The sequence below is a fragment of the Balaenoptera borealis genome (assembly GCF_965194805.1).
Source record: "Balaenoptera borealis genome assembly, chromosome: 16".
NCBI classification, from domain to species: Eukaryota; Metazoa; Chordata; class Mammalia; order Artiodactyla; family Balaenopteridae; genus Balaenoptera; species Balaenoptera borealis.
The window spans coordinates 46,098,024-46,125,519 of record NC_138872.1 but is presented as its reverse complement, the minus strand read 5'-3'; the positions used below and the strand labels follow the sequence as shown (position 1 = coordinate 46,125,519).

The 27,496-nt window shown below is 51.2% G+C and overlaps 1 protein-coding gene across 1 annotated transcript in view; it reads left to right on the top strand.

Annotated features, from left to right (window-relative positions):
• The first annotated feature begins 23,062 nt into the window (after nucleotides 1-23,062).
• The window catches only part of PAX1 (paired box 1), a 20,710-nt gene continuing 16,276 nt past the window's right edge, over nucleotides 23,063-27,496 (top strand). Inside the window, exons 1-4 of the mRNA XM_082359837.1 lie at nucleotides 23,063-23,483; nucleotides 23,894-24,523; nucleotides 26,079-26,221; nucleotides 26,713-26,935. Of these exons, the coding sequence (XP_082215963.1) occupies nucleotides 23,225-23,483; nucleotides 23,894-24,523; nucleotides 26,079-26,221; nucleotides 26,713-26,935 (1,255 nt within the window). The 5' untranslated portion in view covers nucleotides 23,063-23,224. The remainder of the gene's footprint in view (nucleotides 23,484-23,893; nucleotides 24,524-26,078; nucleotides 26,222-26,712; nucleotides 26,936-27,496) is intronic.

The window sequence follows — 27,496 nt, the reverse complement described above, 5'->3', positions numbered from 1 at the left end:
CGGCAGCTGCCCCAGATGTGATGTCTCCCCAGATGCGATGTCTAGGAACGGGTCCCAGGCAGCTGGTGGGACTCGCTCGCTGCCACTTCCATCTTCCTTGCTCTTGGATCCATGTCTGTTTCAGACACTTGGTCTTCTGCAGCTTCTCCAGAGCCAGACGCCAGGCCTCGCCCGTTGGAAGCCGCCCCTGCCAAGAGTGCGGGCCTGGGCTGGGAGGGTGTGAAAACCTGGCCTCCCCCGACGGCATCCCAGCTCCCCCCCCCAGCAGTGACAGCCTCTTGGCCCGCTCCGCTGGCTCGGCTGCCTTGGGGTCCCATCGGTTCATCGATTCATCACGTCTCAATGTGCCGTCGCTGCAGGCAGCACGATCTCTTGGCGCTCCACTGGGCTGCCGCATTTGGAAGTGATTTGGGACTCAGAAAGGCTGCAGATCGAGGGAACTCTGCATCGTTGTTCTCTTCTGTTTCTGGCCACCCACTTTCTGAGCCGAGAAAGTGGGATCCGGCCAAGCTGAGGCGAAGTGAAACGTTCTGAGGTCAATAAAGGTGGTAGCTAACAGGGTGGAGTGGTGGGTGAGAAATCTCTCCATCCTTCTCCGCTCACTGGGCTGTCAACCAGGACATGGGGTACTTGTGGGGAGCTCTGCTAGCTCCCCCTCCCTGCCGCTCTGTCTGCCTGGCCCCGCATCTGCTCTCCGTCTTGATGATGATTCGTCCTGAGCCCCGCAGGTGCCGGATGCATCTCCTGCTTCCGCAGACATCACCCTGATTTCTCGAGCTGGACACCGGTTTGATTTCCTCTCAGCCTAGAGACCAAGCCACGTTTCCCCTCCCCCTCGCACGAGCTCAAGCCTCCCTTTGCAGAATGTACAGGTTCTTTACACAGCTGAGGTCTCCCCTTAGGCCACTGTCCCCCTTCTCTGTTCTTCTCAAATCCAACCATCGTGCATTTCAACTGCACAACACCAACTGCACGTCAGATGCTGAGGTTAGCAATGACTTTCCCTAATGATCCAGAAAAAGCCCCATTTTTCACAAAGCTTTCCTCCACGACTTGGTTTTACATATGACTGTTGTTTGCTGTAGAGACCAAGTCTTTCGATCGATCATGCTTCCTCTCTGACTCCCCTCTCCCTGCGGTCCTGTCCCCCCTTCCATGTTCATCTCCCCAACCCTACCCCCCGCCCTTTGCTGGGTTGTGCTAACAGTGTGGCAGGAGGAATTTCTGGAAGGAGGCCAACTTTGGCTTCAGATCATTTCTCTTCAACACACACTGGCCTCTGAAAACCAGATTCTGTTTGTCATTTGGTTTGCTCTCCCAGCTTTGTGTCATTCCGATGGTAATGCTGATGGATTTCAAGCTTGCCTCGTAGAGGAACGCACAAGGTTTTCATAAGCACATTAATCTTAAAAGAAAAACTGTCAGATGCAAACAATACTCATATGACTGATGTTGTAAAGACACAAACTAACTCTTAACATCCATTCCCAAAGAATATTATCTTACAGGGGCCTTAGGTTGCTTTCAGCTCCCTTCAAACCTGTGTACCTGTATTACTGGGTTTCAGGGCACCTAAAAAGCTTACTTTCCACACCAAAAGGCTGGGGATTAATGACATGTCTGCTCGTTTGCCAAGTCCAGATAATAGGCTTCTTATCACGTGGCCATGTAAATAAGAGCATGATTACAAGAAACATGTAATTTCATTAGTTTTCACAGAATGTAATATAAGCAGTCCTTATTCAAGCCAAATTGGAAGATCATTATATTCCAAGACAAGGGACTCTGGTCTCCTCGAAACACTAAACACTCATTAGCAGAATGAGATGTGCTGCCCAAACTCTCTCTTTGGTGGACGCGTCCCCGGCTCACAAGCGCCTTTTCGGAAGGCATTTTCCCGTTTTGTTCCAAAGTTAGCAAAATGTGTGGTATGAATTAAATGTCTGATATTGCTGCAAACGTCATTGGGAAGGGTGCCAGGCCACAATCAAAAGTGAGCTGGTAGCTTGTTCTAATTTAATGGTGTTGAAGTGTTCCACTGTAATTAAGCATCTGAAAATGAAGTAGAAGCAGTCATTAGGCTCAGCAATACAAAGCCACGAGACAAAAGAATATAAATTATTTCAGATAGAGGCCCCTGAAGAACATTCTGGGGTCTGAGAGAGGTCCTGCAACAGAGGCTTGAGTGATGGCTGGAGTTTAGGGCCTTTGGAATCAATGAAGGCAGACAGTTGATCTGGGGGTGCTGTGATCCCAGCCCAGTCGGCCAAGGTCGGTGTGGACCAGTACTTGAGCCCGAGCTGTGGCCACGCAAGCTGACCCCATATGAGGATGAAGGGGCCCCTGAGGCTTTCACCTTCTCTGGCAGCCCTCCTGCAACCCAGGGCCCTGCTCTCTGTGCAGCCCTAACCACGGCGCTGGGGCCGCTCAGGAGACCAGAGTCCCTGCAGTATTTCCCCACTTCCAACCCAAGAACAGACTAGTGCGGGCCTTTCCCTTCATCTCCACGCCCAACCCTCACAGAGGTGAAAGGTCTGGGGTGGGCGTGGCCAGACAAGATGATGGCGTGTCCTCCAGATCACTCTCCAAAGCTTAGGAAAATACTGCAGACACTTTCCAGGGCTAAAGTACAAGGCCCAGATGCAATATTTTGTAGACCCACAACTGAACCATCGTGTTTAGCGGGCAAGGCAAATCTCGTTATGCTTCTTCTACAGATAAGCCAGCTGAGACTTGGAGAAATTCAAGACTTTCCTTGGGACACACAGCTGGTCAATGGCCGAGCTGGCAGGAGAACTGAGGTCCTCTGATTCCAAGTTCCTGGTAGTAAACAGTAAAATTTCTTGTGCTGCCCTCAGTGGTTTTTTTGTTTGCCACCAAGTAGCCTATTTCACAATAAACTTTCATTTATCCACAAGTTTGAGTAACAAAGACAGTGACGATTTGAGTTCTTTAGCTAAACTCTTTGAAAATATGATGAACACAAAGGATACTCTCTTGGGAAAATATATATATACAGAGACACAATTACACCATCCGTTTTAGGAGTTTGAGGACATGTAACCAGGGACCTGGGACCAGGGACCTCCAGTTAAAAAGGAACGGATGCACAACTGAAGTCTTCAAGTTACCCCAAGTCTTCACTTTATAAATCACCTCCAAGAGTGTCCTCTACCAAAGAGTTCTGAAACCAGGCTTAGCCAAATTTCCCAATTGCCTATCATCACCTCTCCTCCCACCAGCCACCTCCCCCGGGGGGCGCTGGTAAGCAGTCAACACTTCCCTAGGTGGTAAGTGAGAGGGGCCCAGGAGACCTTCAGGGCCTGGAGAGCCTACCGCCCAGAAGTCAGTTCTGGGAAATTCCGAGTTGGTTGAGTGTTAGGTCTCAGAGGAAGGATGAAGGCTCCTGAACTGAGGACAGTGTCTGTGCCCAGTGCACACAGCCTAGGGGTAGGTGTGTACTCTGAAGGCAGACGCCAGGTTCAGATCCTGGCTTGGCCACTTTCTGGTTTGTGTGGCCAGGCATGAGCTATCCTCTTTGTGCTTCGGTTTCCTCATCTGGACAACAGGGATGACGTGATGTCAGTTTAGCCTCATGCAAGATATACGTACAAATGCTTTGAACAATGCCTGGCCCGAAGAAGGCACACAGGAAGCTGCAGCTCTCACTATCAAGGCTAAGTAGGAGCATGCCGATTCTGGGTCGTGTGGTACCGCAGTGGGACATTGTCACAGCGAGGCAGCTGCCTTGATGCTTCAGCAGCCGGGGAAGGCTGACCTCAAGGTTTTGCTCATCAGTTGTGGTTCTTGTGTGGACTAAACCTCCAAGTTGGCAATTCCTCCATGTTACTTGGTATCTGTACCCGCCAAATCAGCTCAGGTGAAGACTATTTCATCAAAAAAGGGCCTGTTTTCTTCTGAAGCACCCACATCACCTTCTCTTAGCCCTCTGCAGCAGTTTATTTGCACTGTGTCTGTGTCTCCCAGTATTCAATGCCACACCTGCCCCAAGGGCTGGGCACCTGGTTATAACTATCCTCACCTCAGAAGTTCAGCCCCCGAAGCAGCTTCTGTTTCTAAGCATAGATGGAATGTTCCCTCTGAGCAGTTTTCTTTTGACTTAAAAGCACTTCATCTTCATTTTTTATTTGTTATTTTCTTTATAACACAGGAAGTCTTTCAACTCTTCCGAAATTCAGAGTTCCAGTTCTATTTTCACGACATGAATCGTGAGTGTTATGCAATGCAGGTTATTCCTAGCTGGAAATATTAAATAACATTTTATTCTCAGTGCTCCAGAGACTGTTGGAGCCTCGTTTGTCATTGGGTACAGCCGACACCGTGACTTGGGCCGCTGTTTCTCAGGGGGGCCCTTGTCTGGGGCAGCTCTGGTGTGGGAGTGGAGATGACCCAGGACAAGTCAAGTGCAAGCTGGTCTGACTGGTGGTGGGAGGACTCAGACCGCTTGAACTGCCAAGAGCCAGCTCTTCCAGGTGGCTCAGGAAGACGAACATCTGCAGATGTCTCCGTGGGGGCACGTGCAGGTGAAGCCAAGATCAAGAAGGAGACCTGGGTATATAGAACAGACGGTGGTTGCCAAGGGGGAGGGGGTTGGGGGAGGGATGGAGAGAGAGGTTGGGGTCAGCAGATGTAAGCTATTATATATAGAATGGATAAAAAACAAGGTCCTACTGTATAGCACAGGGAACTATATTCAATATCCTGTGATAAACCATAATGGAAAAGAATGTTTAAAAAATGTATATATATGTCTAACTGAATCATTTTGCTGTACAGCAGAAATTAACACAACATTGTAAAGCAACTATACTTCAATAAAACAAAACAAAGCAAAATGAAACAAAACAAAGCAGAGCAGGACACCAAAGGGCGTGGTGCATGGTGTCATTGCTGTATCTGGGCTCCACGCCATGCTCTGGTTTCTGCCTTCACCGTGGAGCCGGGGGCAGAACCTGCTTGTAGATATTGGGAATAATGTGGTGATCACTTTGCTGTCCCTAAAGACCCACAAAAATCTGTGATCCTAGAGATGAAGAAAACAAATGAAGTTTGTTTCCTGATGGCTGAAAACAGCTTCCCATAGGTAGAGCTGTTTGATGCAAGACCACTATCAACAGTAGGAAGCCTACCCCTCAAGACACAAGGACATCATCACCCATCTCCGCCTCCCATTACATCAAAACCTGACTTTGTCACCATCACATCCAGTAGCATCTGCAACTATGACACCTGTTAGGCTGCCTTGAAAATTCGAAACACCTGTTTCATTTTATATCAACATATCCTGTCGATAAGGTTGCATATCGATCAGACCAATAAAACACGAAGGTAACAAAAGGATGGTGAAAGAAATACTCCAGCAATAATATACAATATAATTAGCTCAGTTGAACACTAACATTTGGGGAAAACATGATAGGTTAAACAGTTTTGCATCTGAAGAGAAAACAGACCAGTTCTTTAAGAAAGACAAATGGAGGGGAGGGTCCCAGAAAAACGCTCCCCAGGGATATCATGCGGAGAAAACTGATGCACAAGGTTTTCAGGGTCCCCATGGTGACTTGGTAATAAAGTCAAGACTAGAAAAGTGTGCTTCATGTTACACGTACTTAGCCCTCCAATTTAGATATATATATTGTACAAGAGCAGGAATTGTAGATCTATACATGATAGGTGAGAAAGAAGTGGACATTTAGGAAGAGAACAGAACAGTTGGCTTTGGCTATTCTTTGGAGAGCCATCTGAGTTCAACCATGCCAGAGAACGAAACAATAAAAGGTTTAAGAACCATTCGAAGTGGACCACATTCATTTATTTTCCTGTCCCCAGACCCTTAGGGGGGTTGAGAGCTATTGCTACCACCATTTTCCAGGCTCCTGCTTGAGGGAGGAGACGGGTGTTGAAGATGGGTTTGACAGTGTCTGCAATGAAAAACTAAGAATGCCAACTCTCACCAAACTACTGTTGTCTTATCAGATTCATGTGATGACCCAAGTTACCTCGAGGCAACCTTCAAACTGGGGGACATTTGGAAACCAAGCTAAGCTCCTGGGCTCAAGTGATTCCATGCTCAGGAAATTCAGCAAATTCAGCAAATACCTCGTGGAAATGCTACGTTTTAAGGCCCAGTACCAAGGTGTAGAGCCTGCGCCCTGACCTTGAGCAGCTTGGGACCTAGCAGGCAAGGGTAAGAAATGTACTGGAACACATCAAGTACATTTGCTGGATTATGTTAAAGCCAATCCCAGATGCCATTTGATCAGTAAATATTTTAGTATGTAGAGTTAAGAGATGAGGATATTTTTAAAAAACAAAAACACAACACCATTATACACCTAAACGACTAACAATAATTTCTTAGCATCTTCTAATATTTTGCCAGTGTTCACATTTCCATGATTGCTCAATAAGTGAGGTTTTGCAGTTGTTTTGTTTGAATCATGATTCCAACAAGGTCAACCGTTTCCACTGGTTGATAGATCTCTTAGGTCTCCTTTATTTAGTTCAATTTTATTTTTATCTATTATATGCCCTTCTTTCCCCCTTGCCATTTATTTATCGAATAAATTGAGTCCCTGCTTTGTAGAATTTCCCACATTTTAGATTGGGCTAATTGCATCCCTGTGAGGTCATTTAAACAACCTTTATCTTTTATGCCCTGTAAGCTGGTGATGAGGCCTAGAGTTTGGATCCAATTCCGGTTCACTGCTTGGGCCCTGGGCCTCCGACTGCCCCCCAGGGAGGCACACAGGTCTGGCTGTTCCTCTTCCGTGATGTGAAGATTGATCACTGGGTTCAGATGTTGCCAGTCTTATCAATGGACAATTTTTCATTAGAGCCCTAAAAGATTTGAAGACCATTTTTGAATTCTAATGTGTTCCAGAAAGAGCTAATAGACTAGTATCAAAAATAGAGACCTCATAGAAGGATAAAAGGCAAGAGAGAGCCGGACGTGTAGATGATGTGTTTTGAACACACACAGCCCAGGCCCTGTGCTGAATGCTGTGGGTGCATGCAAGGTGCTGAGAGCAGTGTCTTGGGCATAACAAGATTGCATAATAAATGAGGAACTGTTACTGCTGTTGTTCATTTGAACCACTTTACTCTGCTCCCTCCCTGTCTCCCTAAAAGGGTCTGGTGATCCAGGGAGAGGGAGGACCACCCAGAGGACACCCCCTGGGCAGAATGACCTGGGTGGCCAGAATTGTGAAAGGGTGACACTGAGCAGGGCCATTTGTGGAAGGGACAGGTAGGTTGACCTCAGGGGCTGTAGAGCAGGAATGGCGAAGAGCTGGAGAACAGTACGGCCGAACAGGTATTTTAGAATGAGTCTCTGGGCAATCACTTGTCCACAGGGGGTGACAGGAGGCCGAGAGTGCAGGTCAAAGGCTTCAGTCATTGACAAGCTAGGAATTGCCAGAGTTCCTATGAGGGGTTCCTTTACCAGGTGACCCTCTGGAGAAAGATAGATCCACACCTTCCACCATACACTTGGGTTAATGCCCATAGATCACAGTTTAAATATAAGAAAATGAAGCTAGGAAAGTAGCAAATGGAAGCATGGGGGAATTCTTTATGTCATGGAGGAAGGAAAGCTTTTCTAAGGGTGCCACAAAATCCAGAAAATTTAAAAAAAAAAAACACACAACAGAGTAATCTGACTCCTAAGAGTCAAGAACTTCTACGTGAAAAAAAAATCACCAGGAGCAAAGTCAAAAGACAAGTGAGAATCTGGGAAAAAAATCATATTATACCATGTGGCGTGTGGGATCTGAGTTCCCCGAACCTGCACCCCCTGCATTGGAAGCAGGGAGTCTTAACCACTGGACCACCAGGGAAGACCCTCTGCTCAATATTCTGTAACAACCTAAATGGGAAAAGAATTTGAAAAAGAATAGATACATGTATATGTATAACTGAATCACTTTGCTGTATACCTGAAACTAACACAACATTGTTCATCAACTCTACTCCAAAATAAAATTTAAAAATTTTAAAGTAAAAACAAAAAAAAAACATATTACAGATAAAGTGTGAATCTCCCCAATATGTGAAGATTTCCTAGAAACTGAGGCCAATAGAAAAGACTTTTCACAGAAAAAGAACCACAAAAGGCCTGAAACATGAAAAGATGTTCCATTTCATTCCTACGAAGAGAAATGCCAACAATAACTGTAATAATACCCCAACCAGCCCCTAACAGATGGGCTGAAAAAGTTGCCCTTGCGAGTGCAAAATGGTAGGACTCCTGTAGAGGACCATTTGGCAACATTAATCAGGGTTACAAACGTATGTATCCTTTGGCACAGAAATTCCACTTCTGGAATTGATCCCACAGATGCATATCTGTGTGCCCACAAAATAGCAAAAGACTGGACACAATTAAGAGGCTGAATAAGCACTGTACTCAGACAGTGGAAACCTACTCGGCTGTTAAAAGAAGGGCGTGAGGCCCTCCCTGCGCTGATATGGAAAGTTTTCCAGGGTGAGTGAAAACAGTGAAGTGCAGAACAGTGAGCCTGGCACGCTGCCTTTTGTGTAAGACCAGGTGTTCTTGTTTGCATTTATTTGCATTAAAGAACACAAAAACAACCAATAAAAGTGGGTCCCTGTATATTTCAGGGGGCAGGGAACAGGGCAGAATGTGAGTGAGAACAAGACTACTTAAAGGGGACCGCTTTAAATCTTTTGGGAACTCGAGTCATGTGACTGTATTTTTGTCAATAGATAAAAAGATAGAATGAAATTTTAAAAAGAGTGGTCCACCTGAGTCACTGCTCACTTTGCAGCTGACACCCCCTTCCCCTATACCTGCCACCCTCCCACTGCAGACCTGGACACAGCACACCTGTGCCTTGGCTCCCATTCCCTCTGCAAGCTCACCCCACTGGCTCCTGATCACCTGCACTCCAGAGGAGGCTGAAGAACAGTTGTGGCCAGAAGAAACCAGCAAGCTTCTCTGCTATCCAATGGGCTGAATTACACCTTCTCCAATAAGATCTGAACCAGCCTTGGGGAGGGGGACCCTTCTAAGTTTGTCCTTCTTTGGATATTCTCCCTTAGCCCTAGAATACCGTACACAGTTTCCTCCTAGTCATTCTTTTATCAGAACTTGATAATTCTTTATATTAAACTTAACCCACTGTGTGGTTCCTATTCTTGATTGGACCCAGACCGATACAAGCACTGTATACATTTTGTATCAGTTTTAGTTGACATACTGGATATGACCCAATCAAACTGACAGCAAAAAAAAAAAAAAAAAAAAAAGAAAAAAAAATGTTAAGAAGGAAATAAAGGGAAAAATTGTTAAGAAGGAAATAAAGGAGACAACATAAAGTGCAAAATATACAAGTTAAAATAAGAAAGATGTTCTGCCATACGCGGGGCAGAAGAGAATTAGAAAAATTAAATAATCGGGTTGATTTTTCTAGCCAGGTTAAATGCAAATAACTTTAGAGGGCTGATTCTTTTTTGCTTTACTTATTAATACTCAGAATTGAGTGATAAAAATAGTATTGCATAATGTCAATTTCATGAAAATAAAGTAATAATTAAAAAAATAAATAAAAAGAGTGGTCCGTGTTGTCAAAGGTCCATGGTCACCGCTGGGAAGAGAAGGCCTGTTACTGGCAGGTGTGGCAGGCAGTCAAGACCCACAGACCTTTTCCATAAACCCCAGGATCTCAGGGAGGTCCTGGATGGTATGCTTTTCCTTCCCTCTTGGCCCCAGGCCCCAGGAGGTGAAGCTCAAGGCTGCTCTTTTTTGTTTTTTCTTTGTTTTTAAAAAATTTTTTTATTGCAGTATAGTTGATTTACAATGCCATGTTAGTTTCAGGTGTACAAAAAAGTGAATCAGTTATACATAAACATATACATATATCCACTCCTTTTTAGATTCTTTTCCCATATAGCTCATTACAGAGTATTGGGGAAGGGGGGAGGGATAAATTGGGAGACTGGGATTGACATATACACGCTGCCCTCTGTTTTCCAGTGGTTGCTCCCAGTACTGAGATGATTGGGTGGAAACGGGGGAGGGGGTGGGGGAGTAGAAGGCTGGGAAAACACACCTGACTCCGAAGAGTCTGTAGGAATGAGGTTCTGTTGTTCTCCAGGGAAAAATATATCGGAAGCCAGCAGGCTGTGGCTTGCAGAAATTCTGCCTTTGTGCATAACTAAGATCGTTTTACGATTAGCAGAGCAAAACGCCTGCCTGGGCGTCTTTCCCCTTCAGCACTGCCAGGTCACAGCTCACCTGGCTTCCTCTTGATTTCTCACTATTTCACTAATTCGTCTGGAGACCCACGATAACAAGTATATATTATAATAAAATTGTTATATGTGGTTATAATCATTAATGACTATTATTCTAACAACAATCATTTATCGAGCACTTGCTATGTGGCTGGCACTGTCCCAAGAGCATGCCTTAGCTTCCTGATCTCATTTAAGTCTCTTGATGTCAAGAAATGCATTCTCTTGTGACTCCATTCTCCAGATGGAAAAATTGAGGTTTGATGACTTACCCCAGTACGACAGTGGTCGAGCAGTTGTTGTCTTCAGTCTGCACAGCCTGTGTTCTGAAGTCCAAGCTCTCCCCGCAGAACTGGGGCCTGAGCTCCTCAGCCTCCCAACTCTGACACCTCCACTTTAACTGCCTTTTATCTTCCAGGCTCGACACTGCACGGCCTTAACCCTCCTCCCTGCTTTCTCTGCCCACACTTTCCTCCCAGGGCCCTGCTCCCCTCCCAGCCAAACTGTTTACTTTTCACCCCTGCCTTCCTGTGACCTTCCTTTGCTCACCTTCTCTTTCCTGGAAGGGCTCTTCCTGCCCCTCCTTCCTCCTCTGGGCCTCCGACCTGTCAAAATCCACTCTTCAAGGTACATCTCAGATGCCGATTCCTTCCTGAAATGCCCAGTGGCCCCCGGCCATTCGTGGCCTCTTCTGCCTTGGAACTGTGGCTTTATCTCTGATTGCTCTGCCTGAAGCGGGGCTCCAAGGTTTCCCCCACAGTACCCGTCTAATGCCCCAGGTGAATGCCCTGTCTGCTCACCGGCTCCAGGGAGCCAGGGTGGCATTTCTGACATCTGTCTTGCCCTTAAAAAGGGTAATAAACTTGTCTCCCATGCCATGAACAACGCGTGCTTGTTTGGCTATCAAAATCATGTTATTTTCCAAAATCATGAGGTGAGATGAACATTTCAGGAGGATGCGCTTTTGAATGGCTGGGAGCTCCCTCTCTCTCACTGCCAGCCCCAGCAGGGGAGGCACACCCAAATTTCAGAAATTGTAACCAGAACATAAAGACCATAAAGACTGAAAACTGCATCTTGTTCCTAATCCCTGCATCACCACCAGTGTGTTGATTGTAGAAAGAACTTTATATTTGCTCAAATGAATTACATGTTAACATAAGCTCCTAAAAGTCTGAAAATCATTTCTTTCTCAGTAGGTATGTTTCCCTTGTAATTGAAGCTACTTGATTAATTTGCTGAATGAAGCTATTTTTTAGACCTGGCACAAGCCCACCAGCATGGTTCATGTTCCTAAGTTCTAATTTGTGGCGTCCTTAGGAGGTTCTGTTGTATTTCCATTCCAGAAATGTACATATGTTGGAAACAGAGCCAGACCACATTTTATTTTATTTTATGATTTTTTTTGGAACACTAGTGGGGTGTTCTTTTTATTTTTTAAATTTATTTATTTATTTATTTGTTTATTTATTTGGCAGTGTTGGGTCTTCGTTGCTGCTTGCAGGCTTTCTCTAGTTGTGACGAGCAGGGGCTACTCTTCGTTGCGGTGCGCGGGCTTCTCATTGCGGTGGCTCCTCTTGTTGCGGAGCACGGGCTCTAGGCGCGCGGGCTTCAGTAGTTGTGGCACGCGGGCTCAGTAGTTGTGGTTTGTGGGCTCTAGAGCGCAGGCTCAGTAGTTATGGCACAAGGTCTTAGTTGCTCCATGGCATGTGGAATCTTCCTGGACCAGGGCTCGAACCCATGTGCCCTGCATTGGCAGGCGGATTCTTAACCACTGTGCCACCAGGGAAGTCCAGACCAGGGAAGGAGCCCTCCCACCTTCATATTTGTTGCCTTTCTTTTGCTTCTCAGATTCTCAATCCCTGATGCTAATCTGAGATGGTCCTGCTGCAGCCCAGCCAGCCCCCTCCTGGCCCCCGGTGGGCCCGAGCCCAATCGCTTCTCTCTGGGGAGAAGTCCCACCTGCTCGGAGCGGCTCCCTCAGCTGGGCAGGAGGATGGTGCGGCGGCCACCCTGGCTTCACTCCCCGTGTGATTTGGTGGCCATGATTTTATCTCCATGCCTCTACCCTTCATCTGTGGAGCAAGGAAATGGCTATAACGAACCCACATGGTTGGCAAAGGAGGGAACGACTGTCACGGGCTGGGCTCCCAGGGAAGTGGGCTGAGTCAGGATTTGTGGCAGGAGGTTTACCGAGAGGTGTTCTTGGATCAACATCTTGAGGGGTGAGGGGTCAGGACTGAGCAGGAGGAGAAGGGGCAGTGCTGGGAAGGCCTTTGCTGACCCCATGCCGAGTCCTGGCCCTAGGATGGCCCTTCACAGTTGTCCCTGTGGAGGTTTCTGGGTCCCCATGTCCGCAGTCATGGGATGTAAGCTGCCCCCAGGAAGGGGAGAATCCTTGAGTGTGAAGGCTGTCATCAGCCGAAGCAGTGGGGAGGGGTCCGGCTGGGAGCTGTCAGCATCTACACTCCCAGCAGCGGGGGATGAGGGGCTCAGACCTGGGGTGGAGGTGGGTCGGGGCAGCGCCCGAGAGTGTCCACTGCTCTACGGAAGGCGCCGGCCCCAGAATAAACAGAGGCTATCAGATCACTAAAGCATTCTGCCCAAATGAATAAGGTACAAGTAACAGCCTGGTTATCTCAAGGGTGTGACCTTTTTAAGAATCAAAGTGGCCACTTCACCAAATCCTTGGAGTTGAAGCACTTCAGGGAATGGGGAAAAGTTAAAATGGGGGGCAACCCAAGAGAGATGCAAATTTGCGGGGGGATGTTGATTTGTGGGAGGCAGGGAAGTCAAACCTCACTCTGGCTCCATCAGGGGCACCCCGTCACCGTGGAGGCCTCGGAGAGACAGCCCCCTGACAGCCAAGCCCAAGCCTTGGTTCACAAGGGACCGGGCCCATTCCCCGAGGGAGTCCCCAGCACTTCCTCAAGCAGAAAGATCATGTTCAGAAGGCAAACAAGGAAAGGAAGAACCTCCACTTAAGACAAAAAAAGCAAGAAAGCAAACACAGACATAAGATCTTCTTATTTCTGACCAAGGAAGAGTTTGGTGTTCCAGCGGGTAAAGCCAGAACAGGCCCGGGGGGCCTGTTAGTGCGGGCCCCGCGTCACAGGAAGAAGTGGCCTGGTAAGAATCACCGTCCTCCCAGGACATCGGAAAACTCTGGGCCATCCATGGATTTCCTTGTTCCTCAGCTTTCTCAGACTCGAGCGTTCACAGCTGCCACTCGCCACCTCTTCACTGTGGACCCTGTCTCCCCAGGAGTGGCCCTTCCCCAGAAGGAACCATGAAAGAACGTGGCAAACAAACAGAAACTCAGAAAAATACCTTAAAGCTGTTTCCTTCCCAAGACCTGATTTAAGACAGCTTGATTTATAAACATTCCTATAAGCAAATCACCCACTGCATGTCTAACAGATGTCCTATCAAAGAGACAAAGAATTAAAATGCATGAGTTTCTTAGAACTATAGAAAACCAATGTAGAGGATAAGGGCCATGGATTAGCCACCTGCTGTGGTGAAGCATTTTCCACAGTCAGGCCACGAATCCTTACTAGGACCCTATCCCAGAGGGACTGAGGCTCAGAGTGTAGGTCTCAATAAGTGGCAGCGCCTAGATTCCAAACTGAGACTTCAGAGTGAATAAAAAGCCTCGACTCAGCCATACTAAGCTTTTCTGTAGCCAGGTCCTTTTCTGAGTTTGAGATGCATGTGCATTTTGGACCTATGGATGCGTCCTCTTTAAAGAGGATGCGTTGACCTCTGTGTGCCAACTCCATGATGGTGCTCACACACGTGTTCCCACTGTGGGTAGCAGCTCGGCTCAGCTCCCATCTGATCATAAATTCCTCCAACCTCCCTGCAGCTTAAATACTAGAGACACAAAGAGAAACTCTAAAGGCATAATGAGAACAGAAGGCCCTCAGCTGAACTCCCATGCCCTCGGTAATGAGGGGCAGCATGAATCCAGCCTAAAAAGACAGGAGGACCTGGGGCCCAAAGGGGAATCAAACCACCATCGAACCTCACGGAGTGCCATTCATCTAGATTGAACCTCTGCTGTGTGCTGAGCCCCAGTCAACCCCACCGGCCCCCTTCCAGTTACCTACACCCCAGCTTAAAGAGAAGTGAAGATGAAAGTGCCAGATTCGTTCTGCCCACATCAGTTGGCTGACATCGAGAATACAAACACATGTCCCGCACATGCAAAGACCAGGCCCTCGCATCACGGCCTGGCTTGTATTTTGTGAGACATAATTACAGAAGGAGATTAGACCCGGCAGAGTCTTGGCTCAACCTGAGGTGTTATTACGGAAAGTGAAATGGACAGTACCTCTATGCTGTCCCGTCATGGGGTGGCCAACCTTTCCCTGGATGGCCTGTCAAGAGGAGGTATTCCCAACGCTGAGTATTTCCCAGTTGGATAGATATTAATTCATGTATCCACTCTGCCAACGTCTCGATGCTTAGAAACCCTGTCAAAACACATTTTCTCAGCACATCCATTTGGAAGGCCGGTGTCCTGCCACTGAGTTCTGCATCTGGTATTGCCTTGGGTACAACCCTCTAAACCCTAAGCTTCCGGTTGGTGCTGAGAAATGCCGAACCATTCTAAGGGCATTTTAATTTTTACTGTTGTTATTGTTATGATTAATTTCCCTGTACCTTTAAATTATTTTACCATTATCTTAGAACATAACAGAAAGAGTATCATCTTATTAAAGATGATATTATTAAAGAAAAAATTCTTTAGAATTTTTTATAAAGACACTTTAAAAAAAGAATTTTTTATAAGACACTTTAAAGAATTTTTTATAAGACAGTTTAAAAAATTGACATAGGGATCTCCCTGGTGGTGCAGTGGTTAAGACTCCGTGCTCCCAATGCAGGGGGCCTGGGTTCGATCCCTGGTCAGGGAACTAGATCCCACATGCATGACGCAACTAAGGAGCCAGGCGAGCTGCAACTAAGGAGCCCGCAGCCGCAACTAAGACCCGGCGCAACCAAATAAATTAAATAAATAAATATTTTAAAAAAAAATTGACATGGTTCCTAAAATAGATATTTTAAGATCTCCTCAAGAGGTGCCCACGTAAGATTTTAAAAAATGAATGAGACCTAAAAGCCCCACAAGAATTAGTGTATTTGTTCTCTTGATCCTATAGTGATTTAGAAACAAAATGTTACAGCTAAACGGGATCTTAAAAATCTGCACCTTAAAAGTCAAGGACATAAAGGCACTGCAGCAACCGAGTTAACCTCAGAATTTCTTGGAACTTGTTTAAAAATGAAATGCAGTTCATATTTTGGAATACGCCTAAGCTTAGAAAACAATCCAAATCAAATAGGGCAGTCTAAATCTTCACGTTTATTACCAAGGCGAGACTAATTAAAAATGAAAAGGAGTTTTCCTTTTAATGACTTCTGAGACTTTAAAGAGGATAAGTCAAGCATTTTTCTTTCTTTCTCTTTCCTCCCCCCCTTACCTTCCCCCCATGCATTGACACTTCTGTCCTTATCACGGCAAACCAGCGATCTGGGGGGCAAGCAACTCTGAGATCTAAAATGCAACACTGCCGCAGCCGCTGTGATAAAGTTTTCCCCTTCCGATGTGCATGGCAATTAAATAATGTTAACAGCAGAAACAGTCATAAAAATACTAAGCTACACTTAGCCCTAAAGAAGACTCAGTCTTTCTTAGATGCTATGAGAAGCTTGAGGGTTATGCCCGCCCTGCTACCTTACACGGCAAGAGGGCAGAGTTATTTAACCCTGTTAAAAAGGCCAGTTCATTTCCCGCCTCCTTGGACAATGCAGTTACTCTGACTCCCCGCTGGGCAGCGTTTATGATTCGTTGCCACTTCTCCCCAAGTCCATCTTCATCAGCACCAATAGCTGAGTCCATCTCCGTCTCCATGATCCCCTCCTTCCGACCCCAGCTCCTTGTGAAGATGGCTACACTTAACTGGGAGGCTGTGATCACCTGTGTGAGGGCAGGGATACAGGGTTCTTGCTTTTAAAGACAGCAAACCTAGGGCAGCCAAGTGAGCCTGAGAAGGCAGCCTTCTTCCTTTTCAGCTGATTCGAAAGGGGCCAAAGTGACAGTGTAAAAACGCACAGGAAGGACGTTTGCTCCGTGGAGTTAAACATGTTTTCATGTGTCATGTTAAGGTGGCCACAGAGGTGAATGAGGCAGGTCAGTCGCCAGCCGGTCGGGCATCCTGGAAAACCGCTGCCAAGCGGGAAGCATCAAATTACATCACCCCCTCCCTAAAGCAGAGATTCTCAACATTTAATGCACATTGGAATCACCTGGGCAGCTCTTAAAAACCCCAGGTTGCACCCCGAAAAATTCAGCCAAAATCTCTGTGGGTGGGACCCGGGCATCAGAACATTCTAAGTCTCCTCCGATGATTCCAAAGTGCAGCCACCGGGAGAATCAGTGTCCTCAAGAAGCTTTGCTTCAGCAGGACTGGCTGAGATGGTCTCTATCCAAGGCACAAAAAACTGAGCATTGATTCCAATGGCTGCACATTCGGCTTATTGGGGAGCTGGGGACGAGCACTCGGCCCACAGTGGTGATGTGGGTCTTTTCCGGCATGCAATCTGCAGACCCTGTCTAATATTTTCCATACCGGGCAGTGAGATCACAAACTCCAAAACACTAAATCAAAACCGGAGGCATTACGGGTCTTCAATAAAACTCCATAGCCCATACATGAGGGGAGGGGGGGAGAAAATTAAAACCATCACCGAGCTGCGGACATGTTATATATATGTATATGTAGCAGGCATTGAGATATTGCAGCAATTACAGAGACAAAGATATCAAGCAGTAACTGCTTAAAAGTGACCAAGTAGCCCGGCAGTAAAAAGTTACTCACAAGTAAAAATCCCATGTGTGCCCAAAAGAAAACTCATCATAAAAGACACTTGATTTCTGACAAGAAAATGATTTGAGCAGCATTGCAGGGAGAAATAACGTAGGGATCTATATGAAAAGTTAAATGAACATGGAGGAGATCCTACTTTGATGAGAACATACAGTTCCAGAGGCCTTTAAGACTTCTGAGCTTACACTAAACAAACCAACCCACAAGCCTGGAACAAAGCCTTTATTCCCAAACAGCAAGGTTTCCAAATAGTATGCTGGATTCAAAAAGTAAAATCATTACCATCTAGTTATGAATGATAATTTTAAGCTTGCAAGAAATGGATAACAGAAAATGGGGGCAGGATGCCTGCTTCACTGTCGGTCTGAGGGGAATTTGGAAACCCTCTACCAGCAGGTTTCAGAGTTCTTTAGTGCAAACCTCCTAACTGCCCTGTTTCTAGCGCTTGCATTATGAGATTGGAGAGGACTGATCTTTAATAAGAAATCAGACAAATCCATGTAAATCACAACTGGATGGGCAATTCTTCAGTTCAAGAAAAAGGGCTCTACATGTGTCCTTCAGGTTCCATGTCCTCCATCCATTCTCCAGGTCCTATGTCCATGGAGGATCAGAAATTTCCAAAGCATTCAAGGGCAGCACACTTCAAGCTGGTTCCAATTAGGCTGGCCAGTGTGGATGTCTCACACATGTCAATATTTGTAGCAGAGCAAGTCTGATCCACAGGGGCAACCACTAGGCAGTGGGAGACCCTCGCCCACTGTCTGTAGGCAGACATGCCACTAGGCAGTGGGAGACCCTCGCCCATGTCTGTAGGCAGACATGCCATCACTCTCTTGGTCTCCTTTAAAATGTCCCTTCTGTCCTCTGTACCCCTGTTAGATCTCTCCTTTTCCAAGTGCCCAGACCATGTACAGGAGATATGCCCCATGGACATTTTAAGTTTCCCAAATATTTCCATTTTAATATTGCTGTTTAGACTCTTAGCACTGTCATATAAACATTTTTGAGAGCTCACTGCAGAGGTGGAATTTTGACCAGTGCTTGGAGAGCCCTTTGGAGGCTTTTGGTTGATGGAATGAAATGAAATAGGTCTAATTAGACAGTGTCGGTCATTTTATACAAGGGGAAATTGAAGCTTATCTGATATGCCCATTGTCAGGGAGAGGAGGGAAACTGTGGATTTTGTCCCCATGAGAATAACCACGAAAGAATTGCAGGGACGCTCGCTGGTCCTTCAGAAAGCCAAAGAAACCATTTCTTCCTGCACCGCACCAGCTTCCTGTAGTTAATTTTTATCACCCAAATGCAACATTTAAAATGTTTCTACTCCAAAAGAAATGTTACAAATTTAGTAGTCAGATCCCTGCATCGCAGCGTAGGAAGTATCTCAGATCTTCGTTTGCTGTGTTCAATTTCCCTCTATTTCTAGTGGGGGTCTCAGGGCAGATTTCTGTTTTCTGATTCTTCCCCCTATGCCTCTGAATGGAATCCGGAAACTGTTAATTCACACGGACAATACTCATCTATTCTTGTTTGTCCGTTTCATTTTAGGAAAATGAAAAAAACACTTCCTTGCTTCTCTCCCCTTGTATTTCCAAGGACATGCCCGGGTCAGCCCCCAGGGGAACAGCCCCCAGGGGAACAGCCCCCAGGGGAACAGCCCCCAGGCAAACGGCGCTCCTTCCCATCACTGCCTACTCGACCCGTTTCCAGGCTGGCAACTAAAAGGCGAGGCTAGGAAACCAACTTCAAGGCCAGCGTGGTCACCAGCAGGCCAAGTGGAAACAAGCCTCGGGAATCTGTCTGAGAAGCCTTCGGTATTTCTTGTGCCTGGGGCTCTATTTAAATGCTAACTGGCATCATCTTCAACACCTTCCATTCGGGGTCTGGGGAGTCTCTGTGTCCCAATCTGGAGTGGCAGGTGCAGGGCGTGATGCACCCACCCTCTTCCCTGTGGGTCCACTCCGCCGCCTGCAACAGGGCCAGTTCAGCCGCGAGTCCTCCTCCCTCCTCCCCTCCCCCCAGGCCCCCAACGCCGCGGTCCCTCCGGGTGGGGTTCCGTTGGTTTGTCTCACAGTCCCGTTTCCGGCGAGCTAGTTCGCGGTTCGTGCATTCCCTGGGGTTTGCAATTCCCTGATCCGGGTCAGCTCTTCCTCCCTTACGTCTCTGAGCAGCTGGCCGCTCCTTACTTCTTACGAGTTTGCGCGGCATCGCCTTTGCAAAACTCTGTGTGTGTGCGGTGGGTGAGGGCACAACATAACCTGGTGCATAAAGCGCGTTTGTAGCTTGCCCTGGTTTTTTTTTTTCAAAGCTAATTTAAAAAGAAAGTGAAGAGACTCGGTTTGTTTGACTTAGCTTTCCAACCACACGACTCACGGCACAGTGCACTTAAAATCACAGCAAAAGTGCGGGGTGTGCGCGGAGCCAGGACTCCCCCGGAGCGCGTGCGGGCTCGCAGGCGTGGGGTGCGCGGGCCGGAGGGAGGCCCCGGCATCCCGTCCCCGCTCCCTCGGAGCCCGCGCTGGTCCAGCGGCCCCGGCGGGAGGCGGCTGGGTACCGGCGTTCGCCGTTAGTCAGCGGGCTCGGTCGGCCCAGGGTCCACCCGGGATGCTGCCTCTGTTTTCTGCGCTCGGGTCCTTGCCGGTCGCCGAAGCGAAGGGCGCCCGGCCCGACGGTTGCTCCTTCAGCCCCGCGGGACCCGACCGGGACTTCCTTCTGCTGGTTTAGGTTTCTCCTGAAGCCTTTGCGATGCACGGGCTCCGGGAACACCGCGGTCTATTGCGACTGGCACATTTCGTTTGCACCCAAATAACTCCCAGATACAGTCCCACCAGAAAGCAAAGCGACGCAGGAGACGTGAAGTGGGGTGATTGTCCCTCCAAGGATGACCTTGTCACCGAACCTTTATCTCACAGCCTTAACTTTCGGGTTCTGGGCCCAGGCGGCAAACCGCAGGAGTACTCACCCGTAGCCCTTCCTGCCTCCCGGGAGGACCGACACCTTCTTCCTGCCTCCTCTTTGCCGCACGCTTTTGGCACGTAGTTGCTACTCCTTTTTCTGTCCTGGGAAACCCGCGTCAGTCTCCGAAGCCACTCAGGGACCCTCGAATTTGTCCTTCGCCCTCCGGGCGTCCAGCCCCAGCGGGACGCGTTGTCTCCCGGGTCCCGGCGGGCGCCCTTAGCTCGGCTGCCCCGCGTCCCCGGGAGCCGCTCTTCACTTTGTTCCACGCTGCGCCGAGGCGCTCAAAACAACGGAGCCAAACCCAGCCCAGCAGAGACGGTGGAACCCGCGAGCTTTTTACCTCTGCGCGCTCAGCACCGACCACGTCGCCGCCCCCTGCCATGGAGGAGACCAAGCTGCATCCCGGGGAGCTGGAAGAGTCTTTCCCTTTCCTTCCGCAAGCCCACTTTTGGGCCATCTCGCTTCCAGCCCAGCCCGCCGCGCGGGAGCCGGTGGAGCCGAGCCGCGGGCCGACAGGGGGCGACAAACTGTAAGCTTTTTGGCGGCGGGCTGGGAGCAGGCTGTCGCGAGCGCTGTGTGGTCCAGTAGCGGGCAGCCGGCGGCTGGAGGGGTGGTGGTGCGAGGGATGTGGGCTGTGAAATGAGGGCCGGCGGGCTCCGACACCTCAGGGAGCCGCCGGCGCAATCCTCCTAGCGTCTCCTCCAGCCCTGGAAGGTCTTCGCCAAGGGGAGTGGGGAGAAGATGCGTCCTGGGACCTGGGCTCACCTCCTTGCCCGCGCCCCGCGGTTTACCGACATAGGTGGGGTGATGCTCCCCTGGCAGGGCGATTGGGGCGAACCACCTCTCACCCAGACACCCCAGCTCTATTTGTTCTTCTCCGACCGCGCCTACGGGGTGGGTGGGTTGGGGGGGGGGAAGAAATGGCTTTAGCTGCTTCACCTTATTTTGACGGCGCACCGGGTTATGGATGCTGCGTTTCCCGGAATAAAACTTTTTGGTCTCCGGCGTCGACTTGAAATTCAGGCAACGAAAGTCTAGATCAGGGGCTAACAGGTTGCAAACCACCTGGAGAGAACTGAGCGGGGCGTATCCCACTGCCCGCAGCCTCGGAGGGCCCCACGTCCATTGGGCACTCAGTGCTCTGCTTGGGGCCTTTGCAGAGTTCCTGGCTTTGCCCACCTTAATCCAAACCACCTTTTCCCCTCTCTGAAACCCGACCCTGCACGGTCGTGGACGGGCCTTATCTTCCAAAGAGTCCCACTCCCAACTCTCGCCAGTGTACTGACTAACTTCTACCGGTCCCTGTGGCCTCCCTGAAGTCCCTGGAGCCCGAGGCTGCACTATGTTTTCTGTGCTGCAGGAAGGGAGAGTCCTCACTTCTTTTGAACCCGGTTTTTCTTTTTTCAAGGATAATTCTTGGAATTATCTGCCGGGGCCTGTGCACTCCCTCCCGAGAGCAGAGGAGGGAAAGGAGTCAGGGAGTTGGTCTCCACTACTCCCTGCTGCGCTGGTGGGGTCTGTCTGCGCTTCCAGCAGCATCACCGTGCAGGAGCTGTGTGCAGCTTTCTGCCAGCCCCCAAGCGCTTGGACTTTTGGGGCGATGGCGGTGGGGGACTCTTCCTTCCTTCTGAGGAGAGCTGGGAGCATACAGGAATCCCGGGAACCAGGGCTTTTCCTAGGCTCCCTCCAAGGCCCCCCTTCCTGCTCCTAGGCATTCAGCTAAATGCCCTTGGCAATTACTGGCTCCAAGCTCAGAACTCCCAGGTCTGTCTTCTCCTGTCAAAACCAGGAACTTTCTCCCTTCACCTGCTCTCTCCCGAACCCCACCTCAAGGCTCCCTTTGGGACTGCCACAGTTAGTGACACAGGCTGGGAAATCTACAACTCGATGTTGATGCAGGATAGAAGTAGAGAAAAGTGTTGATGGTTAATGCTAAGTCGAAAGAGTTCAGGGCTGTGCAAACCCCACTTACAGGAAGGGGAAAGGACCATTCAGTGGTTTAACAAAGACCCCTTGGAAGCCACAGGTGCCGGGTGAAAGGTGAGGCCACGCCCCCCCAGCATGGAAAGATGCAGGCTTCCAGCTTGGAAGACAAGGAACTGGAGTGGCCTAGAGCAGGAGCTATAGCGTTTGACCTCTGGCAGGCCACCAGGACGCCCCTGGGGTCCGGACAGTGTGGGGTCCCTGTTCTGGGGGCAGCAGGTCAGAATCCCTTTCCGACCTGAGTCCTGGGTCACCTCTCTGAGAGAAATGAGTTCAAGTGGGTGGGCCTGTCCACAGGGAGACAGAATCTAGAATGTGCCCCCTCTCACATCACTGAAATCACACTACTATCCCAAGGAGTGGGAAGCTGCTAAACATTGTAAAGATTTTCTGAGAGCGAAATTGGGGTGTCGGCCGGAAGTGGGGCACTCTGGAGTCACTCCATCGCAAATGCTTTGGACCCGGCTGGCCAGGCGCCCTGCATTACCCTGGGCTCTCACTGCGACACCCGCACGCTGCCCGCCCGCCCGGAGTTGGGGCGCTGGCACTGCTCTTCCCCTGACCCTGCCCAGGGAGAGGGACGGGAGAGGTAGCCCCACACTGACCACCGTGCCATAATCGACTTTAATCCTCGGATATCTTAGTAGTAATGGCAGCGGAGGTTAGTGATACAACTAAAACCCAAATTAGTACTAGTACTAATAAGTACTCATTAATTTGAAATGACTAGCCCATCATTCTCAAAACCCGAGGGGTAAGGGGCTTCGAGGGAAGCGGAGCAAGTGGAAGGTCCCAGGCCCTGCTGGGGTTAGGAGTGTGTGTGTGTGTGTGTGTGTGTGTGTGTGTGTGTGTGTGTGTGTGTGTGTGTGTGTGTGTGTGTGTGTGTGTAGGGGGCTGGGTTCCGAAGGAGGGCCGAGGGGGGAGCACAGAAGGAGGGGGTAGAGTTTCAGCGCGGGGAGGGGGGCGCCGGGGCGCAGTGACGGGAACCAATGAGCTGCCAACTCGCGCGTCTCCGGCGTGACTGCCTAGATTGACGTGGAGGACACGTCAAATTGATCCCCGCACTCCGCAGCCTCCCGGTCAGACGAATTTCTCCTAATCGGATGAAGTTCACCCTAGGCCTGGGGTCGCGGGCGTGGAGAGTGTCCTGGGAGCGGGCGGAGGCGGCGGCGGGCGGCGGCGCGCTCGGCAGCGGCTCACGGCGCTCTTCCAGCCCGCGGCCCGGCCGCCGCGGCTCTCGGCTCGCGCGCGCCCTCCCTCTATGCCTCTCCCGCGGCGGCGGCGCCCCAGTTCTCCCGGACCGCGCCGGGCCCAGCCCCGGCCGCCTCGGCGCCAGGCAGCCGGCCGGCCCGCGCGCCATGGGTAAGGGGCGGGCGGACGAGGCGGGGGTTGTCCCGGCGCCTCCCTTCCCTCGCGCCCGCGGTCCCCGGGAGACCAGGTCCCGGGTCCCGGACTGGCCGCGTTCTCCGCACGCCCCCAGCCCCGGGCGTGGGTGGGGGGCGCTCGGCGTGTCGCGGGAGGGGATGTCCCAAGTAGACGCGTCGGAAGTCGCGAAAGGGCACGGAGGGCTGAAGCGCGCGGCTCCCCCCTCCGTGGTCCCTGCGCGCGTGCCACCTCCCGGGACCGGACCGGGTCCGTTTGCTCGGATTCCGAGGACCCGCCGGTCACCTTCGGAGGTGCCCCGGGTGCAGCCCCTGTCCCTGCGCGGCCACCCTCGGCTAACCCGCCGGTGTTCTTTCCCCTCCCCTCACTCTCGTCGGGCGCGTCCGCAGAGCAGACGTACGGCGAAGTGAACCAGCTGGGCGGCGTGTTCGTCAACGGCCGCCCCCTGCCCAACGCCATCCGCCTGCGCATCGTGGAGCTGGCGCAGCTGGGCATCCGACCCTGTGACATCAGCCGGCAGCTTCGCGTATCCCACGGCTGCGTGAGCAAGATCCTGGCGCGCTACAACGAGACGGGCTCCATCCTGCCCGGGGCCATTGGGGGCAGCAAACCCCGCGTCACTACCCCCAACGTGGTCAAGCACATCCGGGACTACAAGCAGGGCGACCCCGGCATCTTTGCCTGGGAGATCCGCGACCGGCTGCTGGCCGACGGCGTCTGCGACAAGTACAACGTGCCCTCTGTGAGTTCCATCAGCCGCATCCTGCGCAATAAGATTGGCAGCCTGGCGCAGCCCGGCCCGTACGACGCGAGCAAGCAGCCGCCGCCGCAGCCGGCGCTGCCCTATAACCACATCTACCAGTATCCCTACCCCAGCCCCGTGTCGCCCACGGGCGCCAAGATGGGCAGCCACCACGGGGTCCCGGGCACAGCGGGCCACGTCAGCATCCCCCGTTCATGGCCCTCGGCTCACTCGGTCAGCAATATCCTGGGCATCCGGACGTTTATGGAGCAAACAGGTCAGTGGCGCCGGCCTTCTGTAGCCTTCCTGGAAGGGGCAGAAGTGGGGGGGGGGGGAGACATGCGGGTGAGGGGTCACTCTCGAGGGCCTCCTCCAACCGGTTTTGGCTCAGGGGAGGGCTCCGGGTTGGCCAGGGAGACTGAGGGTCCCGGGCCTTCTGTGGGAGTCCTCGGACATCTTGAACTTTTTATGACAAATATGGAAAATATTTCCCAAATGGAAGAGCAATCACCGACCACAAATTCGGAGGCTTGAAATTGCACTTTTTCATTCTTGCAAAAAGTATGCAAACCCCTATCGCCAGATCTAAGCCAAACAAACCGCAAAGTCAATTCTGCGACCCTTTCTTAAGATCCCGATCTTTCGGGATCCCTCACCATTCCCCAAAGGGCTCTGTCCCTCCCAGGCCCAAAGGCTCTTTGAGTAAAAGGCGAAGGGTCTGGCTGGCCGGTCTTGCTGAGTGGCCTTAATCTCCAGCAGGCCCCGCGGCCTGGCGGGTGACAGGCGCCTGCAGGCTGCAACCATCCTCAGGGTGAAAACTCCCACGGATTTGCCCTTGGCCTGCAATCTCTGGGTGTGGAGGGAGGGGACGGGGAGAGGGGGGAAGGTTAGGGGCAGTTTTGGTGAGGGGCTTGGGAAGAATGGGTGGGGGCCGGGACCGGGTCGTAGTCTCTTTGCACTGTCCCCTGCCCCCAGCAGCCGGCCAGAGAATGGCGTGTTCTTAGGTGCGCAGACTCAGCAGGAGAGTAAGAGGCAAAATTCTCCTTAGCCCAAGAGACAGGAGGGGCGGCCGGAAAGAAACTGAAGGCTTAGCTCCAGCGGCTGTGGGCCGCGCCTCCAGGCCGTGCACAGGCTTCATTTCTCCTTGTGGCTCAAACCCAGCCTGGGCCGCAGGCTTGGGCCAAAGCTTCCCATGGAGCGTCCGGTGGGGAGCTAGCGGGGAGGTGGCCTCCCCAGGCCTGAGCTCAGATCTGGAGCTTTCGCTCGGTTTCCTGCACACACACGTGCGCGAGGAGCAGACCTGTGCCTGGGACGCTCACGGGTGGCTGGGTTGATGCCTCTTTCTGGAGACCCGGGATGTCTCTGGAGGGAGTTGTGAGTAGAAACGGCTTCCAGCTCTCCAGACGCTTATTGAGACATTGAGAAGCCCATATAATTCTCTTGAGCCTGCTGTGGATTTGAACTTGGACCTTTTGGGCCACCGTCTCTGGAAAGTGGAAAAGCTGCCTGGGCGGAGGGCGCCCAGACCTGGCCATCAGCCTCTCCCTGCCAGAAACCTCCTGTTTCGTGGGAAGCGGGTCGAGAGCTGGGAGGAGTGAGGGGCAGGTCGCCACCACCCTCTCTCTGACCCGCTGGAAACAACAGCGAAATCTGGGGTCCCCGCTGCCCTGAGCATCTGCCAACGGGTGTTCAGAGGAGCCTGGGTCTCGCCTTCGGATCCGGGCTGGGCGCTTGTAGGCACGTGTGTAGATGTCCGGGTCCGGGCCGGAGGGCTGCCCGTGTGCCCAGCGCAGACTCAGATGTCTCTTCTAATCCATCCGATGTCCCCGCAGGGGCCCTGGGGGGGAGCGAAGGCGCCGCCTACTCCCCGAAGATGGAAGACTGGGCCGGCGTGAACCGCACGGCCTTCCCCGCCAGCCCAGCCGTGAACGGGCTCGAGAAACCTGCCTTGGAGGCGGACATTAAATACACGCAGGTAACTGAGCGCGGGGAAGGAGGTGTCCTTAATCAGGGGAGAGGGAGAGGTGGGGGGGGTGGTAGGGAGAAAGAGAAGAGACCCCCTCCACCCCCGGGGGAGGCGAGTTGGGCTGAAGGTTGAGGTCTGGTCTGCGGGCATATTTCTCTCCTTTCCTAGGAGGGGATTGACTTGCCTTTTGCCAAGACACATTTGCTAAAAAGCCTGGGACCCGTTAACACAAAAGGTTGAGGAGTGACTCCCTTTCTCTAAATCCCGGATGGTGAATATCATGACCCCCTTCGCCTTTTGTTATTATTTCTAACAATTTGAGTGGACAACACTTTGCCACAGTCCTTGCCAGGACAATTAGAGGCCAGACTTCGCATGGGGAATCATTGTGGGGACAGCAGGGAGAATGGGGACCCCCCGCCCACGCCGGTAACTGCCGGTGCTGGAGAAGCCGGCGGGATTGCCCGCTGCCGACGGTCTGTCGCTCTCTCTCCCCGCAGTCGGCCTCCGGCCTCCCCGCGGTGGGCGGCTTCCTCCCGGCCTGTGCCTACCCGGCCTCCAACCAGCACGGTGTGTACAGCTCGCCGGCCGGCGGCTACCTCGCCCCGGGCCCGCCGTGGCCGCCGGCGCAGGGGCCCCCGCTGGCGCCCCCCGGGGCCGGCGTCACCGTACACGGCGGGGAGCTTGCCGCAGCCGTGACCTTCAAGCATCCCAGCCGAGAAGGTGAGGGGCGCGGGCCGGCGGGAGGGGTTCAGACGAATGCTGGAGGATTAGGAAGGGTGCAAAGGAGCAAAGGAGAGAGACAGAGACAGAGAGGCTGGAGTGGGTACCGGCATAGATTCTTCCTCTGGGTTACACTTTAAGCCGGAGAAGATTAATTTCTAATAGGTATAAGCCGTGTCCCTAGAAAGGCAGGCAGAGATTGAGAGAGGCCCCAGGACCGTCCCCTAACTTGTATGGATTAAGAAGACCCCCTCTCTGGGTCTCATTTCTCTGTCCGTAGAAGGGTCTAGAAGGCACCCTCCAGGGGCACCTTCCTGTGGCCTGTGGAGCTGTACCTTCTGTGGAGGACCTGTTGTGGCACCTGAACCCCGCAGGTGGGGTTGGACCTGCCCTGGCCCCGGGCCGCTTCCACGCACTGCCCATCTGTTTCTTCCATGTCTGAGATTTTTTATTTTTCTTCCAAGCAGGCCCTGTTCTCCCCTTGCATTCATCTTCTTTAACACATTCTTTGGGAAAGGAGACAGCATTTCAATCATGTGTCTCTTAGTCTAGACTCTTTTC